Source organism: Mobula birostris, chromosome 27, assembly GCF_030028105.1.
Source record: "Mobula birostris isolate sMobBir1 chromosome 27, sMobBir1.hap1, whole genome shotgun sequence".
NCBI lineage: Eukaryota > Metazoa > Chordata > Chondrichthyes > Myliobatiformes > Myliobatidae > Mobula > Mobula birostris.
Window position 1 is genome coordinate 17,761,532 of NC_092396.1, and position 21,384 is coordinate 17,782,915.

The 21,384-nt window shown below is 41.6% G+C and overlaps 1 protein-coding gene across 6 annotated transcripts in view; it reads right to left on the reverse strand.

Moving 5' to 3' along the window:
- Positions 1-21,384, reverse strand: part of kcnab2a (potassium voltage-gated channel subfamily A regulatory beta subunit 2a) — a 293,607-nt gene that overhangs the window by 51,797 nt on the left and 220,426 nt on the right. For all 6 annotated transcript variants that reach the window (XM_072244814.1, XM_072244817.1, XM_072244816.1 and 3 more), the window contains 2 exons: positions 15,249-15,286; positions 13,719-13,798 (listed from right to left, as the gene is read on the reverse strand). In XM_072244814.1, the coding sequence (XP_072100915.1) occupies positions 13,719-13,798; positions 15,249-15,286 (118 nt within the window). The remainder of the gene's footprint in view (positions 1-13,718; positions 13,799-15,248; positions 15,287-21,384) is intronic.

Here is a 21,384-nt window from a genome sequence, read left to right on the forward strand (position 1 = left end):
CCTAACTCTACCTCAAGGCTCTTTAAATACTATTTGCACTTATTAATACAATATTTTGAATGCATTATAGCCCGGAAAATTCATGCTGTAAAACTGACAATACCAGCAGGAAGTCCTGTATTCAAGATACGCATCAAAATAGGGTTGCTTATAGCTATGTCAACATTTTTTTTGCGATTATAAACTAGTTTTGCCTTTCTGTGCCAGCTGAGATGACATTTTATTTCAGTCAAGTTGAAATGGCCCCCTATTGAACCTAAATATCAAGATTCAGCAACAGCAGCTTTCAAGATATACCTGACCTTCTTCTCATTATAGGTTTGACAGCAATCAAGCATAAGACTTTTTTTTCCAATCTCCCTCTGCCAAATATAGTCGTTACTCTTCAGTAAAGATTAAACTGGAAGCCAGATACAATGATAAGGCAGCTACCTTAATTAACCATGTCAGTTATTTAAACAGAACACAAGGTAATGATTTTATGGGACACACACAAAGTGTTTGAGGAACTCAGGAGGTCAGGCAGTATACATGAAGAGGAATAAACAGTCGATGTTTTGGGCTGGTACCCTTCATCAGGACTGGAGAGGAAGGAGGACAGAGGACGAAGTACAAGCTGTCAGGTGATAAGATGAAACCAGGTGAGGGGGGAAGGTGAGTGGGTGAGGGAGAGGTGATGAAATAAGAAGTTGGGTGTGATAGGTGGAAAAGGTAAAGAGCTGGAGAAAAAGAAATCTAATAGGAGAGGACAGTAGACCATGGAAGATAGGTAAGGAGGAGGGACACCAGTGGGGGGTAATAGGCAGGTAAGGAGAAGAGAAGGGGTAATGAGGAAGCCAGAATGGGGAATGGAGAAATAGAGAAGAGGGTGGGGGTCGAAATTACCAGAAGTTAGAGAAATCTTGTTTTGTTTGTTAAAAACTTTACTGAAATATTACTACAAACCTGGGAAGGATTGTCATTAATTGAATATCTAGCAGTTCCTTCCAAACAGACAAGAGCATCAGAAGATAAATATTGGAACAAATACTCAGCATGCTGCTCATTTTACTTCACCATAAATCATGCCATTTTAAAATTTTGCTCCTGACACTTAACCTCATTGGGCTTTTAGGAAAAAGGGAGGCATATAGTAGGCGGTTCTGTATTTACAGGGGTTACCCAAGTATTAAAAACATATTATCTCCTCATTTCTTTAAATAATTTAGCAGTTATAAAAATACCATTGAGCACATCCACACGGAGCACTATGACAAGAAAGCAGTGTCCATCACCAAAGACCCCAAAACTCTCTTCTAGCTGCTGCCATCATGAAGGTGGTACAGGAGCTCCAGGTTCACACCACCAAGTTCAGGAACAATTATTACTACTTAACTATCAGGCTCTTGATCCAAAGAGATACTTAACTTATCCCTTCCCTGAACTGTTCCCACAATCTACGGACTCACTTTCAAAGACACGTCATCTCATATTCTCAATATTTATTGTTTTTTTTTCTTTTGTGTTTGCACAGTTTGTTGTTTGTCCACCCTATTGGTATGGTTTTTCTTTGATACTATTGTGTATCTTGGATTTACTGTATATGCCTGCAAGGAAACGAATCTCATGGTTGTAAGTGTTGACATATATATGTACTTAGATAATAAATTTACTTTTTACTTTGTACTGAGCATAACTTCAGGCATACAAACAAAGCTGGCTGGGTGAAAATATTTCAAATACTTAATTTAATCTATGACAAAGCAATCGATTTGTTTGGTACCTATCCATCACTAATGCATCTTGGCTGCAGCCCAGTTCATCTACTCAGCAAGCCCTCTTAAAAAATGAGCAAACCTTCCCCATCCACTACCTCAGACAAGGATAGCAATACATGGGGATGCCCACAGCTTTAAGTTTCCCCGCAAGTTACATAACATCCAGTACTTTATTGTCTTCCCATCTTGATTCTGAGACTAACTAAGAGAACACTACCTTTTATTGTTTCAAACACGAGAATATCAGCAGATGCTGGAAATCCAAGCAACACAAACAAAATGCTGGAGGAACACAGCAAGCCAGGCAGCATCTGTGGAAAAGAATAAACAGTCGACGTTTTGGGCTGAGACCCTTCAGCAGGACTGGAAAAAAGATGAGAGGTCAGAGCAAGAAGGTGTAGAGATGGAAGGAAGAAGTACAAGGTGATAGGTGAAACCAGGACAGTGGGGGGGGGGGGAAATGAAGTAAAGAGCTGAGAAGTTGATGAAAGAGATAAAGGACTGGAGAAGGCCAGAATCTGATAGGAGAGGGTAGAAGACTATGGAAGAAAGGGAAGTGGGAGAAGCAGGCAAGGTGATGGGCAGATAAGGAGATCAGCTGAGAGGGGGAAAAATGGGATTGAGGGAGTGGAAAAAGAGGAGGGCAATTACCGGAAGTTCAAGAAGTCGATGTTTGTGCCATCAGGTTGGAAGCTACCCAGAAGGAATACAAAGTGCTGCTCCTCCAACCTGACATGTTGGAATGGGAATGGGAAGTAGAATTAAAACAGGTGGCCCCTGGGAGATCCCACTTTTCCTGGCAGATGCAGCCTTATCTCCTTACCTGCCCATCACTTCCCTCTCATGCTCCTCTCCCTTCCCTTTCTTCCATGGTCTTCTACCCTGTCCTATCAGATTCCCCTTTCTTCAGCCATTTTCTCTTTCACCAAACAACTTCCCAGCTCTTTACTTCACCCTTCCCGCTCTCCCAGTTTCAACTATCGCCTGCCACCTTGAACTCCTTCCTCCTGTCCCCCACCTTCTTGCTCTGAGTTCTCTTTTTTTTTCCCGGTCCTGTTGAAGGGTCTCAGTCCGAAACATCGACCGTACTCTTTTCCACACATGGTGCCTGGCCTGCTGAGCATTTTGTGTGATACTTTTATTTTCATGTAAGTAATCTACATGACATCATTGATTTAAGAAATTTAAAAAAGAAGAAATTCTGCAGATGCTGGCAACCTAGAGCAACACATACAAAATGCTGGGGGACTTCAGCAGGACAGGCAGCATCCATAGAAATGTACAAACAGTTGATGTTTCAGGCTGAGACCTTTCTTCAGGACTGGAAAGAAAGGAGGGGGAGAGAGATTACAGAATAAAAGGGCGGGGAAGGAGGATAACTCGAGGGTGACAGGTGAAGCCATTTGGTGGAAAAAATAAAGGGCTAGAGAGGAGAGAGTGGATCATAGGAGAAAGGGAAGGAGGAGGGGACCCAGGGGGAGGTGATAGGTAGGTGAGAAGAGGTAAGAGACTAGAGTGGGGAATAGAAGAAGAGGGGAGGGGGAAGGAATTTTTTTTTACCGGAAGGAAAAATCTATCATCATGCCATCAATTTGGAAGCTACTCAGATGGAATATAAGGGGTTGCTCCTCCAGCCTGAGGGTCGCCTCATTGTGGCACAAGAGGAAGCCATGGGTTGACATGTCAGACATGAATGAGAATTTGTTTTGGCAGATGGAGAGGAGGTGCTCTACGAAGCAGTCCCTCTATTACCTCACCAATATAGAGGAGGCTGCATCAGGAGCACAGGATACAATAGATGCCCTCAGCAAATTCGCAGGTGAAGTGTTGCCTCACCTGGAATGACTGTTTGTGGCCCTAAATGGAGGTGAGGTGATTGGACAGGTGTAGCATTTGGCTGCTTGCAGGGATAAGTGCCGAGATGGAGATTAGTGGGGAGGGACAAATGGACAATGGAATCGTGGAGGGAGCTTTCCATGTGGAAAGCAGAGAGTAGGGAGAGGTAAAGATGTGTTTGGTGGTAAGATCCCTTTGGAGAAAGATATGTTAGGTTGGATGCAGAGGTTCATGAGATGGTAGGTAAGGACAAAAGGAAATATCACTGTTAAGGCAAAGGGAGATGAGGTGAGCACAGATGTCTGGGAAATGGAGGAGATGTGGGTGAGTTCAGCCAGCAATGGTAGAGGAAGAGAATCCCAATTCTTTGAAGGAGGGCATTCTGATGTCCTGGAAAGGAAGGCCTCATCCTGGGAACAGATGAGGTGGAGACAAAGGAACTGAGAAAAGGGAATAGCATTTTTAAAGGGTGGGAAGAGGTATCGTCAAGATAGCTGTGGGAATCAGTTAGCTTATAAATGATGTCAGTCGACAAATTGTCTCCAGAGATGAAGACAGAAATTGAGAAATGTAGGGAGGTGTCAGAAATGTACCAAGTGGATTTAAGGCCAAGGTGGAAGTTGGAGGCAAAGTTGATAAAATTGATGAGCTCAGCATGGGTGCATGAAGCAGCACCAATGCAGTCATCAATGTAGCAGAGGAAGAGTTGGGGAGCATTACTGGGGAAGGCTTGGAACACAGACTGCTCTACATAGCCAACAAAAAGTCAGGCAAAACTGGGACCTATGGGGGTGGCCATGGCTACCTTTCAAATCTGGAGAAAGCAGGAGGAGCCTACATAGAAATTGTTCAAGGTGAAGATCACTTATACCAGACAGAGGAAGGTAGCGGTGGAGAGGAATTGGTTGTTCTTTCAATGAGAAAGAAGTGGAGTGCTTTAAGACCTTCTTGATGGAGGATAGAAGTGTATAGGTACTGGACATCCATGGTAAAAATGAGGCAGTCAGGGCCAGGGAATTGAAAGTTAGTGAGGAGATTGACAGCAAGAGAAGTGTTGTGGATGTAAGAGGGAAGGGACTCAACCAAGAGCGATAGAATGGAGGACATGTGGTATGAGGACACGAATTCTGTGGGGCAGCAGCAGGCAGGAACTATAGCCTACCAGGACAGTCACGTTTGTGGATGTTGGATAGGTGGTAGAATTACGCAGTGTGGGGTAAGGGAACTATGAGTTTGGAGGCAGTGGATGTGAGTTCTCCAGAGTTGATGAGGTCAGTGATGGTGTTGGAGACACCAATTTTCTGCTGGTTAGCAGTGGAGTCTTCTTCAAGGGGTAGGGTAAAAGGAGATGTCTGAGAGTTGCCACTAGGCCTCAGCAAAGTAGAGGTCAGTCCCCCACATTACAACAGCACCCCCTTTGTCTGCAGGTTTGACAGTAAGGTTGGGATTGGTACAGAGAGAGTGGAGGGCAGTGGGAGGGAACTTAATTCCACAACTTTAAAATGTTCTTAAAGTGAACCTGATATCTTCAACACTCTTACCCAAGAAAATCCTTTATAATTTCACCCATGCAAAAACTTTTAATTGATTTATCATGACTAAACATCATTATTTATAATAATGTCATACTTCAGAGTCGTACTAAATTAATAACTGCGGGATTTTCTTTTTCTTGCTGGCTAATCTGCATTAAGATGCTATAATTATCTTTATTGCCAGCTTTAATGGACGTATTCAAGGTGCTCAAACTGTGAAACAAGCAATCAACCACACCTAGTGTTAGCTAACGAGAAATCCCATCGGGTAATTAGTATTCTGAAAAACATGGGAACGTTATCTACAGCTCAATTAGTCATTATCCATAATCTTATTGTTGGTATTGTAACTGTGTTTATATGTGTTTGTCTCTGTAGCCTGAGATTCTGCATGCGAATTATTAATCATTTAATTTCAAAAAATATTTGCAACTAGAAATCAAGATTGTTCATTTAAAAATTACCAGCAGTGTATTTTGAAATATCACATCAAATCATTGTATACAATGTCTACCAGTGTATGGCTGTCCTGATGAGTGGTCTCAGCCTGAAACATCAATTGTTCATTTCCCTCCATAGATGCTGACTGACCTGCTAAGTTCTTCCAGTGGTTTGTATGCAACTTCAGATTTCTATCATCTGGAGTCTCTCGTGTCTCCATTGCATACAAGATTTTTAAAAAAGTGTCTGCAATTTTCTTCCTCCAGATGTTTTTGTAATAGTATTGATGGGCAGCAATTATTTATTTCTGCATCCAACATGGTTCTCACCACATTTGATTTCATATTTTCTTATGATAAAGGAGGCCACTTGGCTTATCGAATCTGTATCAGCTCTCAAAGTCAAAGTAAAATTTATTATCAAAGTACATATATACTACCATATGCTATTTTGAGATTCATTTTCATGCAGACAATTACATGAAAATATATTAATACAATAGAATTTATGAAAAACTATACATAAACGAAGACTGACAAACAACCAATCTGAAAAAGACAAACTGTGGAAATAAAAAAAATACTGAGAACCTGAGTTGTAAAAAGTCCTTGAGAGTGAGTCTGTAGTCTGAGTCGTGCTGAGTGGAGTTATCCACGTCAGTTCAGTAGCCTGATGGTTGTAGGGTAATTATTGTTCCTGAACCTGGTAGTGTGGGACTCAAGGCTTCTGTACCTCTTGCCTGATGCTAGTAGTGAGAAGATGGCATGGCCTGGATGATGGGTGCATCCAGGACAACTGGATCAGAGCAACCCCATCAGTCGCATTTCCCTCTTGTCTCCACGCAACATATTCCCTCTCAGATACCTATTAATTCTACCCCATTCATCTTATCAACCACCACGCAACAAAGGTAATTTACAGAAACTTATTAATCTTCCAACTAGCAAGATATTGGTATCTGGGAGGAAACTGGAGCATGTAGGTATATTCCACACAGTTAGCACTGGTGGCCATGAGTAAAAATTGGTCAATAGTGCTGTGAGACAGCAGTAGTGCATGTTCCACCACCTCGGGACAAAAGAAGGCAAAAAGATAGACAGACAATATAATTGTGCAACACCAGCAATCCCATGATAATATTTCAAGGAGAAGCAATTTCAGTAGTTCTGTCAATATTTCTGAGAAGCTTGCTGCATGCAAAAGGCTACACTGTTTCCTGCATTAACAGTGACTGCTATTTAAAAATGTTTTTGTAAAGGTTGTGAGAAGTGCAATCCAGATTTAATTTCCATTCTTACTTCATCACTAAACTCCAAGACCTTGGCCTCAATACCTCCCTGTGCAACTGTATCCTCAGTTTTCTCACCTGCAGACCCCAGTCAGTACGGATTGATAATAATATCTCCACAATCACCATCAGCACCAGTGCACCACAAGGCTGTGTGCTCATCTCCCTGTTCCATTTTCCCTTTATACCTATAAGTGTGGCGAAGTAAAGCTCCAATGTCATATTTAAGTTTGCTGATGACACCACTGTTGGCCAAATCAAAGATAGTGACAAATCGGCGTAAGGGAGGGAGATTGCAAATCTACACAACAACAAGCTCTCACTAAACTTCAATAAAGCCAACGACCTGATCATCAACTCTTCCTCGATTATCGGAGCAAGAAGCTGGAGGTCCATGAACCAATGCTTATGTAGTGCCCTGGTTCACATCTTTACTGTTACGCTATAGATATTTCATTTACCGGCTCTGTAGGAGCTGTTTGTTCTGCTTTCAGCCTGTTTAGGTTATTGTTGAAGATAAGGGATGATATGGAATATGTGCCATCCAATTAGTGGGAGATCTTTCTTAGTGAGGGCCAATAAGATTGGTTTAGGGCTTTTGTTCAAAAGGAGATGAAGAGAGAAAATGCTGGGGAGAACCAGTCATAGCATACGATCCAGTGGGAAACCTGTTTGTTCGAGAGGGATTGCGAACGACGTTCAGAAGATGGTATGTGCTTTCATGTTGACCGAAGGTCCAGCATGTGAGTGACAGAGAAGTTCAAGATGAGCTCCAACTTGTGCACATTTGACTGTTTAATTAGAAAGGGCCTTTTTCTTTTTATTATTCGTTACTAACCCTTTAGCTAAGATTCATTAATATAATTACTTTAATCGTATGCAATGTACTGTCTGTTGTTTTGTGGCATTAATTTGTAACAGGGTAGCGAATTACACAGCTTGAGCCTCAAGCTCACGTTTGGCGGGGCTGAAGATTGTCTTCCTTAGACTTATGCAGCCGAGGAACCCAGAGCGTTTCACTTATTAGGGGATCACAGATAGAGAGGGTCAGTAACTATAAATTCCTTGGTATTATTGTATCAGAGGATCTTTCCTGGGGTCAGCACGCAAGTGCCATCACAAAGAAGGCAAGGCAGCGCCTCTACGTTTTTTTTTAAAGTTAGTGTAAATTTAGCATTCCACTTAAAACTTTGCCCTTAATCCATAATAGAAGAATAACTATAATAGAATCAATGAGAAAACGCACCAAGCTGGACTTGCAACCAGAGTGCAAAAGACAACAAACTGTGCAAATATAAAAAGGAAAACTCCAAATAAAAAACTCAGTACAGAAAACTCATGAGCAAGGCTCCAATGACTGGAAATGAACACATATTTTCTTGGCCAGTGTAATACTGGAGATGGTCACTACCAAGTATTTTAATTTGATAATCCATCATTTAAAGACTTAGAGCACTTCTTCTATTGATTACAATCTCTGTTATAAAGACGGGGTTTACAATACATTCAAAGATCAATTGAACTGTCCACAAGAGCTTCTATTTATCTACAACTATGCATTAGTTAAGAATATCTCAGAGAAACAAGATAAAAATGGGAGAACTGCACTTGAAAGAACACTAGTAACACTCCCATAAATATACACATTCTTCTAATAGTTTAATATTCTATTTTTGGTTGCAGATTCAACTTTCCCAATCTCAGCAGTGTTTTAGAAATGTGGTTGTAAAAGAGCAAGCTCTATTAATAATGCAGAAGGCTAACTCGATCTTGGCTTTCAAAATATTAAAACATGAATTCCATTTTAGATGGGCTTTAAAACAGACCATTAGTTTGGCCAATCTGAACAAAAATATGACAATTATAAGAAGTCACTGACTTTCCAATAATCAAGCACATTTCCCCCAGATTGTTATTTCTACAATATGCATTAACAATATCACAAATGTCTTAAACAAAAAGGACAAGCTATTAATACCAGGAAATCTAAAAGATAAAATGCTAGAAATACTTGAACAGTCAGCAGTTGTGGAAAAAGCAGAAATTACATTTTATGTACAGTTCCCTTACCAGGAAATCAATGCAGCAAAATGAGCTGATTTTTTACTTCATCCAACCCATGTCAGCTTTTTAATAGCCATAAATCATTTTGTTCTTTTCAATGTCCTTTCACCTTAGTCGAGTACTTGTTTTATTTTCCCTCAATACTCTAATATCCATTTTAAAGCCACAAATAAATCTACTTTCACTGTGCAGACAGTACAGTCCAGAATGTAAACTCTACTTGAAAACAAAAGTTTTTCCTTACGTTTCCTTTAATTATTTGTTAATCAATTGCCATTTGGTCCTTGTCTGCTTGCTACATCCAGGAAAAGCATGTCATTTTATTCACTCTGTCTAAACTCTATATAATCATGAACACCAACAGATCTCGTCCCAATCTTTTCTATCTAATATGCAACATTACTCTAACTACTCTGGTAAACATTTTTGCACCCACTCCTTGATAGAATGGGATAACGAGAACCGGACCCAGGTCTTTTAATTGTAGCCAGGCCATTATTTTATAAACATTCAGTGGCCATTTTATTAGGTTCACCTGCTTGTTTAATGCAAATATCTAATAAACCAAACATGGCAGCAACTTGATTTATAAAAGCATACAGACATGGTCAAGAGTTTCAGTTGCTGTGCAGATTAAACATCAGAATGGGGAAGAAATGCGATCTAAGTGACTTTGACCATGGAATGATTGTTGGTGCCAGACGGGGTGGTTTGACAATCTCAGAAACTGCTGATCTCCTGGGATTTTAATGTACAACAGTCTCTAGAGTTTATAGAGAATGGTGCGAGAAACAAAAAGCATCCAGTAAGCAGCAGTTCTGTGGGCAAAAAACGTCTTGTTAATGAGAGAGGTCAGTGGAGAATGGCTAGACTGGTTCAAACTGACAGGAAGGCCACAGTAACTCAAATAACCAAAGTTACAACAGTGGGGGGTGTGTAACCAGGATAAAGAAATTCGGGATCGGATGGATGGTAAAAAAGCAAAGGTAACATTCAGTCAGACTGTCAGGAAGCGCAGGCAAATGATAAGTCAAAATTGCAACCAGCAGGGTGAGTATCAGTGCATTACGGATGCAAAATCAAAAAGGATAGCAAATACAGCACTCAAAGTGTTATATCTCAATGCACATAATACGTATAAGAGATAGGTGGATGATCCTGTTGCATTTTTACAGATTGTCAGGGATGATGTTGTGCCCATCACTGAATCATGGCTGAAGGATGGTTGTAGGTGGGAGCTGAATTCCAAGGTTGCACGTTGTATTAGAGGGATAGGAAGGTAGGCAGAGGGGGTGGCGTGGCTCTGCTGGAAAAGAATGACATCAAATCAGTAGAAAGATGTGACATAGGATCAGAAGATGTTGAATTGGGTTGAGTTAAGAAACTGCAAGGGTAAAAGAACACTGATAGCAGTTATATACAGGCCTCCCAATAGTAGCTGGGATGTGGACCACAAATCACAACAGGAAATTGAAAAGGAGTGTCAAGGGGTTCCGGTGACGTCATCATCCAGAATGGCAGCTTAAATCAATAACTCCTCCGGAAAAATGCATATATTGCCCCATTAATCCATCAAATATAAGATCTTTCGAAAATATCTGAATTGATAATGGGGGCAAGAATGGAGATAAAAAAAGCATCACTGCAGAGCCTATGGATGACAGAGGTTCAACGCGCGGCTCTCCTACCCAAACGCGTGCTAGCGAGGCTGACGATGGGCCTCGTTGAGGCGAAGTGGCAAATATGATAAAAATTCTGGAAGCAATTCCAAAAAGATATAAAAACAGCAACACAATGATATCAAATCAGAGCTCGCCAACATCAATCAAAAAATAACGGTGGCAGAGACTCGAATTGAGAAGGTGGAAGATCGCGTATAAAAGGTGGAACGGATACTAAGACGATAAAAATATTAAATCAACAAGAAAGTAAACTGATTGACCAGGAGGGAAGATCACAACGGAAAAATATCAGGATATACAATGTTCCTGAAGGAGCGAAGGGTTTGTCTATGATGGAGTTTGTAGGAAAGTTGTTGTGGGACGCGCTAGAGATTCCCTCCACTATGGAGCTTGAAATTGAGAGGGTGCATCGTGTGCTCGTCCGAAGCCTACTGGAGACAAAGAAGATAAGCCACGCTCAATAGTAATTAGATTCCTTCAATACAATACCAAGGCAGAGATTCTATGAAGGGCCTGGGGTAAGAAGAGGGTGTCTTTGGACGGGAATTTAATTTATTTCCATCAAGATTACCCCCCCCCCGGCGGTCCTGCAGAAACGTAAAGAATACTCTGCAGTAAAGCGAATATTAAAGCAAGGAAAGATTAGATTCCAAACTCCATACCCTGCTAAACTGCGGGTGTTTTATGGAGATGGTATGCAACTGTATCAGACAGTGGAAGAGGCGACTACAGACATGAGGAACAGAGGGCAGCCTGTCAGTGTGATGAAACCGAAGGAAAGCCTGGCTGAGCAGTTATCCCGATCTGCTTGGGAAATAGTAAGAGAACCAAGAAAGCAGGGGACGGGAGGAGGGCGAAAGAATATCAGGAAGCAACTATGAGTTTTTCCAAAGACAGCCCTCACCCCCTCCAGAACAGGCATAAGATTTGGCTAACTTTAAAAGTGTTGATAAGATAAACGGAAGCAAAAATAGACAGTGCTATACTTATTTCAAGAAATACTTACTATAATGTGGATTTTATATTACTCAATTTTTTTTATTCATTCATTCACTCCTTTTTCCCCACCTGAATGAGAATATATATATATGGGAGGAATACACAGGGAAATTTTTTCTGTGTAATGGACATAGACTTGTTCACTTACTTTTATGGGTACTGTAATGGGGGCCCCCAACTCACAGGGAGGAGGAGCTATCCCCAACGGCTAGACATTTCTTCTAGCTCAACCCAGGCTCAACTAGAGACCTCAGCCTTGGGATCACACCTTCATTGCCTTTTTTTTATTATTCGCGTTTCTGGGTTCTTATTTGTTCAGGGAGTGGATCGATTAAGTTCAATGATATATTGACAGATAAATACACATGGCTAAGGACAAAGTAAAGTTCATTTCTTTTAATGTCAATGGGCTGTTAAGTCCAATCAAACGCAGTAAAATTCTATCCAAAATGAAAAAAGAACAAGCCCATGTAGTATATTTACAGGAAACTCACTTAAGTGATAATGAGCATCGAAAACTAGAGAGAATGGGATTCACTCATTTGTTTTTCTCCTCATATAAATCAGGACATAGGAGAGGAGTTGCTATTCTTATCTCAAGCAAGCTAAATTTTGAAAAAAATATTTGAAATGGGAGATAAGGAGGGCAGATATATTCTGGTAAGGGGGAATATAGATGGAAATTCAGTTACTCTATTGAATATATATGCACCCCCAGGAAGTGATATTAGTTTCTTTCAGAAAATTACTAATAAGACTCCTTAGCAACAGGTCTCATCCATTAATGGACTTCAAGTGTATAAATGTATTTTTACAGAAGTGATGTGATGGTTTGTGTACTATATGGCATTATCACACAGGATAGTGCCTTTGTGTGACTTGGGTAGATTTCCAGAAGCATGCAGCCCTTACACAAAGAAAAAAATGAATGAGCTTCAGTTTAAAATCCTTTGCATTGTGCACTGAAACACTAAAATAAAGATCTAGCCTATTGACTTTGAAGAAAGGGAAAGAGAATTCCCATTATGCCACCTGGGCTTCAATGATTAAATGCACAAATTAGTGCTATATATCCTAGAAATTAGAAGGTTACAAGAATGAGTCAATTGTATTTCAATGGCCAAACAAAATAGGTAGGATGGACACAGAGAAAAACAAATTCCTATGCTTCTCAAGCAGTGGATAAGAGATTTGGTCTAAACATTGGAGTCAGGCTTTTCATGAATGGAAAGATACTTCTGTAAGCAAAGGTATGTAGCAACTTGAAACCATTATGTTTATGATAAAATGTCCAGTACCAATCTTAAAATTGAGAGTGAGACTGTCGTTAATCATAGTGTGTGAATGTACTTGCAGTACTTATTAGATGAATTACAGAAAGGCTCAAGGGAGTAAATAGATAACCCTGTTCCCATTATCTTGTATCTTGCAGTATTGAAGTCACCTCAAAAAAGTTAAAATTGAGGTGTGGTGCACATGATCTTCAGTTGACCAACAGACATTTAATGATTCAGAAATATAGCAAGTAATTACTTAATATATTTTCCTTCAAACATGGTTATTTTGTGCATTTCCTTTTTTCTGTTTTAACATTCACTTTCAACTATCCTTTAACTTAACTTCATCATTAAGTAGTAGGGAAGGGGTTCCCAAATATTTTTATGCCATGGGCCCCTACAATCAACTGAAGGGTCTCTGGAGCCCAGGTTGGGATCCCCCGAATCAGAGTATTAAAGCATCATCAAGTGGTCAATATGACTTGTGATTTACATACTGCAGCCTGAGAGAACATATTTTCAGAGCATCTGTTAAGGAATACAGTAAGAAAATTGAATTTACCAGCAATAGTTATCATAAAGTCCAGAGCTAAAAACCAACTGTGAGAAGAATAAGCATAGAAAATGTATCAACTGTCATCAGAACCCAGCAGTGCAGAAGAGGAAGAGAATAATCTATTGCCGTGAAAACTTCAGCCTAGATGTAATATAGTTGGGCATTTCTTGTCTATTGAGTTATTAGCCCAGGAAATGATCCTAATTTAAAGAAAAATAGAACATCTGCTTGACTGGCACATCAGACTTTACTCCACAATGATCACAAAGGTCACATAACCTACTTGCCAGCAGCATAAACTTCGGCTGTGTCAAAGAGGTTTATTCCATTCTCATAGGCCAGTGTCATCAGCTGTTCAGCCATCTGAAATGAGGGGGAAATAAATAATTACTCAACACATTCAGGCAGCTCTTATAAAGTTCAAAAGTTCAAAGTAAATTTATTACCAAAGTACATATTTGCCACCATAAACAACTGTGAGATACATTTTCTTGCTGGCAAAGTCAATAAATCTATAGAATAATAACCATAACAGAATCAAAGAAAAACACAGTAGACAGATGCAACCATTATGATATTTTAAATAAGTTTTTCTCTTCCCAGCCCCTACCCAAATAATCCCATCCTATAGGTGCACATGCCCTTGGGAAGTTAGGCAAGATTAATTAGTCCCCAATTCCTCTGTCATGTTTTGATTACCACCTAGACAGTTCCTATCCAGATTGTTTTAAGTGTTCTTCCAACTGACATACTTAAAGATTTTGATTTCTTTCTTGGCCCTCTCAATGTAATCCTGATGTAAAATCTCTGCTTCAAAAGACGGGGGATTTCAAACTAGACAATAAGCCTTTAAAGGTACTTGGATGCCTCATTTCCATTCAGTATATTTATGCAGTAGAAGCTACTGTTTGATGAAATGTCCATGAATCCCACTCACTGCAGTCCAGTTTAGCTCTAACATTTGGGTTTAACGAATGCAACTACAGTAACTTAAGCAATGGGTTTTCTTCAGTGTCCACTGCCTTCTGCTCCAGGATGGCTCTGCATTGTCTTTACCTCTATCTTACCTATATACTGTCCCTTCTATAGGGATACATTTACTTAAATACTCAATAAATTCGAAGATTGGCAGTGAATTGATAATTGATTTTTCTTTGTTTTGCCTTTAGTTTTGAAGAAGATTTAAAGAAATTCAATGAATAACCACTGATGCCCCTCTTGCAAAATTTCTAGTTTGCTTCAGCCTCAGAGGCTTTTTTTGATTAGTATTTTAATTGTTGTTTATTATTGCACTTACAGCTAATTTACTAAGTTGATCTTCAAGTATAGTGCAATGCAAGACCTAACAGATTGCTTCTCTCCCTCTACTACCAGAACTACAAGAATCTAAGAGCAAAAAAAAAATACAAAAAGGGTGTTGTTACTTTCAGACTAGTTACTAATAGATTCATCACCTCTGAGTACATTGGGAACCTGTTACTGTAATATACTCCAATATTACATGTATAAACCATTTTTGATTTTCCAAACTTACTTTTATAACAGAGCTAGTTACTAATTAACCAAAAATAGTACTGAGATTATAGCATGGGCACCTCTTCCAACCACTGCACTTAGTGGCTTTATGATGACATCTTTCACAGATACCAAGCTATTAGCAACTAAGATTTAGTTGTCTGCTACAATCAAAGGCAGCAAGGTTTAAGTTATGATATTTAGATTGCACCAAGCTGTTGACTATTTCTCATCTAACATACCCATAGCGACATGAAGCTAACATTGTTTCAAACTTGAAGGAAGGAATGAGACGTACCTCATCAGTGATCTGCCCTCCAAAAGTAACCCATGTTCCTGTTGGAATGATAAAAATTTAAGAACTTTAAAATCTGTTTTTAGCTTATAAAAAAACTGACGTTAAAACAGAATATACAAATGGATTGAATTTAGTTAAATGCTTATGCGTCAGCTGCAGGCTCAATTATTTACATTGATTTGGAAGCAAATATCTTTTCTATTCTGCATGCATTATTTTAAAGCAAGATTCTAATGATGCTGTATGTCTGAAACTAAAAGTGCTGGAATTAATCAGTCAGATAGGCAACATCAATAGAACCAGCAGACTTACGTTTTTCTTGTCAATGGCCTTTCATCTTCAAAGTGTTATTGACCATAAGTAGACCATAAGACAAAGGAGCAGAAGCCAGCCACTCGGTCCATCGAGTCCACTTCGTCATTTTATCATGAGCTGATCCATTCTCCCATTTAGTCCCACTCCCCGTCTTCTCACCATAACCTTTGATGCCTTGGCTACTCAGCTACCTATCAATCTCCGCCTTAAATACACCCAATGACTTGACCTCCACTGCTGACCGTGGCAACAAATTCCACAGATTTACCACCCTCTGGCTAAAAAATTTCTCCGCATCTCTGTTCTGAATGGGCGCCCTTCAATCCTTAAGTCATGCTCCCTCGTACTAGACTCCCCCAGCATGGGAAACAATTTTGCCACATCCATTCTGTCCATGCCTTTCAACATTCGAAATGTTTCTATGAGGTCCCCCCTCATTCTTCTAAACTCCAAGGAATACAGTCCAAGAGTGGTCAAACGTTCCTTATATGTTAACCCTCTCATTCCCGGAATCATTCTAGTGAATCTTCTCTGAACCCTCTCCAACATCAGCACATCCTTTCTTAAATAAGGAGACCAAAACTGCACACTGTACTCCAAGTGAGGTCTTACCAGTGCCTTATAGAGCTTCAACATCACATCCTTGCTCCTATACTCTATTCCTCTAGAAATGAATGCCAACATTGCATTCGCCTTCTTCACCACTGACTCAACCTGGAGGTTAACCTTAAGGGTATCCTGTACGAGGACTCCCAAGTCCTGTTGCATCTCAGAACTTTGAATTCTCTCCCCATTTAAATAATAGTCTGCCCATTTATTTCTTCTACCGAAGTGCATAATCATACACTTTCCAACATCGTATTTCATTTGCCACTTCTCTGCCCATTCTCCCAATCTATCCAAGTCTCTCTGCAGACTCTGTTTCCTCAGCACTACTGGCCCCTCCACCTATCTTTGTATCATCAGCAAACTTAGCCACAAAGCTATCTATTCCATAATCCAAGTTGCTGGTGAACGCAGCAGGCCAGGCAGCATCTCTAGGAAGAGGTACAGTCGATGTTTCAGGCCGAGACCCTTCGTCAGGACTAACTGAAGGAAGAGTGAGTAAGAGATTTGAAAGTTGGAGGGGGAGGGGGAGATCCAAAATGATGGGAGAAGACAGGAGGGGGAGGGATGAAGCCAAGAGCTGGACAGGTGATTGGCAAAAGGGATACGAGAGGATCATGGGACAGGAGGACTGGGAAGAAAGACAAGGGGGGCGGGAGGGACCCAGAGGATGGGCAAGGGGTATATTCAGAGGGACAGAGGGAGAAAAAGGAGAGTGAGAGAAAGAATGTGTGTATAAAAATAAATAACAGATAGGGTACGGGGGGAGGTGGGGCATTAGCGGAAGTTAGAGAAGTTGATGTTCATGCCATCAGGTTGGAGGCTACCCAGTCGGAATATAAGGTGTTGTTCCTCCAACCTGAGTGTGGCTTCATCTTTACAGTAGAGGAGGCCGTGGATAGACATGTCCGAATGGGAATGGGATATGGAATTAAAATGTGTGGCCACTGGGAGATCCTGCTTTCTCTGGCGGACAGAGCATAGGTGTTCAGCAAAGCGGTCTCCCAGTCTGCGTCGGGTCTCGCCAATATATAAAAGGCCACATCGGGAGCACCGGACGCAGTATATCACCCCAGCCGACTCACAGGTGAAGTGTTGCCTCACCTGGAAGGACTATCTGGGGCCCTGAATGGTGGTAAGGGAGGAAGTGTAAGGGCATGTGTAGCACTTGTTCCACTTACACGGATAAGTGCCAGGAGGGAGATCAGTGGGAAGGGATGGGGGGGGACGAATGGACAAGGGAGTCGCGTAGGGAGCGATCCCTGAGGAAAGCGGGGGGGGGGGGGGAGATGTGCTTAGTGGTGGGATCCCGTTGGAGGTGGCGGAAGTTACAGAGAATAATATGTTGGACCCGGAGGCTGGTGGGGTGGTAGGTGAGGACAAGGGGAACCCTATTCCTAGTGGGGTGGCGGGAGGAAGGAGTGAGAGCAGATGTACGTGAAATGGGGGAGATGCGTTTCAGAGCAGAGTTGATAGTGGAGGAAGGGAAGCCCCTTTCTTTAAAAAAGGAGGACATCTCCCTTGTCCTAGAATGAAAAGCCTCATCCTGAAAGCAGATGCGGCGGAGACGGAGGAATTGCGAGAAGGGGATGGCGTTTTTGCAAGAGACAGGGTGAGAAAGGTGTCCCTCCCCCTTTCCCTCCCCCCCCCCGGCACTTATCTGTGTAAGCAGAACAAGTGCTACACATGCCCTTACACTTCCTCCCTTACCACCATTCAGGGCCCCAAACAGTCCTTCCAGGTGAGGCAACACTTCACCTGTGAGGCGGCTGGGGTGATATACTGCGTCCGGTGCTCCCGATGTGGCCTTTTATATATTGGCGAGACCCGACACAGACTGGGAGACTGCTTTGCTGAACAACTACGCTCTGTCCGCCAGAGAAAGCAGGATCTCCCAGTGGCCACACATTTTAATTCCATATCCCATTCCCATTCGGACATGTCTATCCACAGCCTCCTCTACTGTAAAGATGAAGCCACACTCAGGATGGAGGAACAACACCTTATATTCCGTCTGGGTAGCCTCCAACCTGATGGCATGAACATCGACTTCTCTAACTTGTGCTAATGCCCCACCTCCCCCTCGTACCCCATCTGTTATTTATTTTTATACACACATTCTTTCTCTCACTCTCCTTTTTCTCCCTCTGTCCCTCTGAATAGACCCCTTGCCCATCCTCTGGGTTCCCCCCCCACTTGTCTTTCTTCCCGGACCTCCTGTCCCATGATCCTCTTGTATCCCTTTTGCCAATCATCCGTCCAGCTCTTGGCTCTATCCCTCCCCCTCCTGTCTTCTCCTATCATTTCAGATCTCCCCCTCCCCCTCCAACTTTCAAATCTCTTACTCACTCTTCTTTCAGTTAGTTCTGACGAAGGGTCTCGGCCTGAAACGTCGACTGTACCTCTTCCTAGAGATGCTGCCTGGCCTGCTGTGTTCACCAGCCACTTTGATGTGTGTTGCTTGAATTTCCAGCATCTGCAGAATTCCTGTCATATTCCATAATCCAAATCGTTGATGAACAACGTAAAAAGAAGCGGCCCAACAGAGACCCCTGTGGAACACCACTGGTAACCGGCAGCCAACCAGAATGGGATCCCTTTATTCCCACTCTCTGCTTCCTGCCAATCAGCCAAGGCTCTATCCACGTATGTAACTTTCCCGTAATTCCATGGGCTCTTATCTTGTTTAGCAGCCTCATGTGCAGCACCCTGTCAAAGGCCTTCTGAAAATCCAAATACACAACATACACTGCATCTCCCTTGTCTAGCCTACTTGTAATTTCCTCAAAAAATTGCAATAGGTTTGTCAGTCAGGATTTCCCTTTAAGGAAACCATGCTGAGTTCTGCCTATCTTGTCATATGCCTCCAGGTACTCCGTAACCTCATCCTTGACAATCGACTCCAACAACTTCCCAACCACCAATGTCAAGCTAACAGGTCTATGACACAGACAGGATCCCCCAGTAGCCACCCACTTCAATTCTGCTTCCCACTCCCATTCAGATATGTCCAAACATGGCTTCCTCTACTGCCATGATGGGGCTAAACTCAGGTTGGAGGAGCAACACCTCATATACCGTCTAGGTAGTCTCTAGCCCCTTAGTATGAACATAGAATTCTCCAACTTCTGGTAATTCCCTCCCCCTCCCTTCCTCTATCCCTATGTCACTCTGCCCCCTCCCCCAGCTGCCTATCACCTTCCTCATGGTTCCGCCTCCTTCTACTACCCATTGTGTTTTCCCCTATTCCTTCTTCACATTTCCTGCCTATCACCTCCCTGCTTCCCCTCCCCCACCTCTTTATCTTTCCCCTTATTGGTTTTTCACCTGGCACCTACCAGCCTTCTCCTTCCCATCCTCCCTCCACCTTCTTTATAGGGCCTCTGCCCCTTCCCTCTACAGTCCTAACGAAGGGTTCCGGCCCGAAACGTCGACCGATCTTTTCAACGGATGCTGCCCGACCTGCTGAGTTCCTCTAGTGGGTTGTGAGGTCTATGATTTCCTTTTTGCTTCCTTGCCCCCTTCTTAAACAGTGGAGTGACATTTGCAATCTTCCAGTCCTCCGGAACCATGCCAGAATCTATGGACTTTTGAAAGATCATTGCTAATGCCTCCGCAATCTCCACAGCTACTTCCTTCAGAACATGAGGGTGCATTCCATCTGATCCAGGAGATTTATCTACCCTCAGACTATTCAGCTTCCTGAGTACTTTCTCTGTCGTAATTGTGACTGCGCATACTTCTCTTCCCTGCCACCCTTGAGTGTCCGGTATACTGCTGATGTCTTCCTCAGTGAAGACTGATGCAAAATACTCGTTCAGTTCCTCTGCCATCTCCTTATCTCCCATTACAATTTCTCCAGCATTATTTTCTATCGGCCCTATATCTACTCTCACCTGTCTTTTACTCTTTATATACTTGATAAAGCTTTTAGTATCCTCTTTGATATTATTTGCTAGCTTCCTTTCATAGTTCATCTTTTCCCTCTCAATGACCTTCTTAGTTTCCTTTTGTAAGCTTTTAAAAACTTCCCAATCCTCTGTCTTCCCACTAATTTTTGCTTCCTTCTATGCCCTCTCCTTTGCTTTAACTTTGGTTTTGACTTCTCTTGTCAGCCACGGTTGCATCCTTATTCCATTTGAAAATATCTTCTTTTTTGGAATATATCTGTCTTGCACCTTCCTCACTTCTCACATTAACTCCAGCCATTGCTGCCCTGCCGTCCTTCCCGCTAGTGTCCCTTTCCAGTCAACTTTGGCCAGTTCCTCTCTTGACCTGGAACACTAACTTTGTTCTTCTCTACAGAGTCACCTCTTGATGCGCTGAATAATTCCAGCACTTTGTTTTATTCTGTTACTTTAAATTCACTAGCATTTATTGAAGTAACAATAATTTAATCATATTAAGAAAATATACCATTCTACCTTTGGCACAAGGCAGATCAATAAAATGACAAATTAATGTTAAGTTTTTTATGGATTCAGCAGCATTCTGGGCCAAGAAATAAATCGGTCTACTACCTTTCAATCTGCTCGAAGTTAATTAAATATTAAATAGTCTTCCTTTACCTCTTCCAAATTGCACACTTGCGATAATTATAAATCCAGTCAAAGCTTAGTTAATCAGCCTAATGTTCTTGAGGGAGTGCATCCTTGTAGACTCATTTAGAGCGGAGTACTACTATGTTATCCAGAGTTGGCACATACACATTCTGCACAACCCTGAATACACAGATTTTAACTTTAAGTCTATGGATAGCTCAGATCAAAAATAGTACAGGTAAAATAAAGTTAAATGCTTCAAAGATCAATCTAAAAAAGTAGGACCAGAAGTTCAAGGGAAATTAGAAATAAGCAAGTTCATCCAAATGTTGGAGAAGCTTGTGGGCGCAGGAGCAGATCAGAGGGTAGCGTTGCTGTCTCAGCTTCAGTCCCTTGGGTTTGATCAAATCTCCGGTGCTATTCACACAGAATTTGCATATTCTCCCTATGACTAAGTACATTGTTCCTGAACACTCCAATCTCTTCCCGTCTCTGGTAGGTGTAATGGTTTCTGTAAATTGTCCCTACTGTAAACGGGTGGCAGGAGAATTAGAGGAGAGTTGATGGGTACGTGAGAGAGATAGGATGCAGGGGAATGGGACTGATGTGTGTGCTGTAAGTGCCAGTACAGACTTGTGTTATAAAATAGTATGAGTAATAAAACTGCTGAGAAA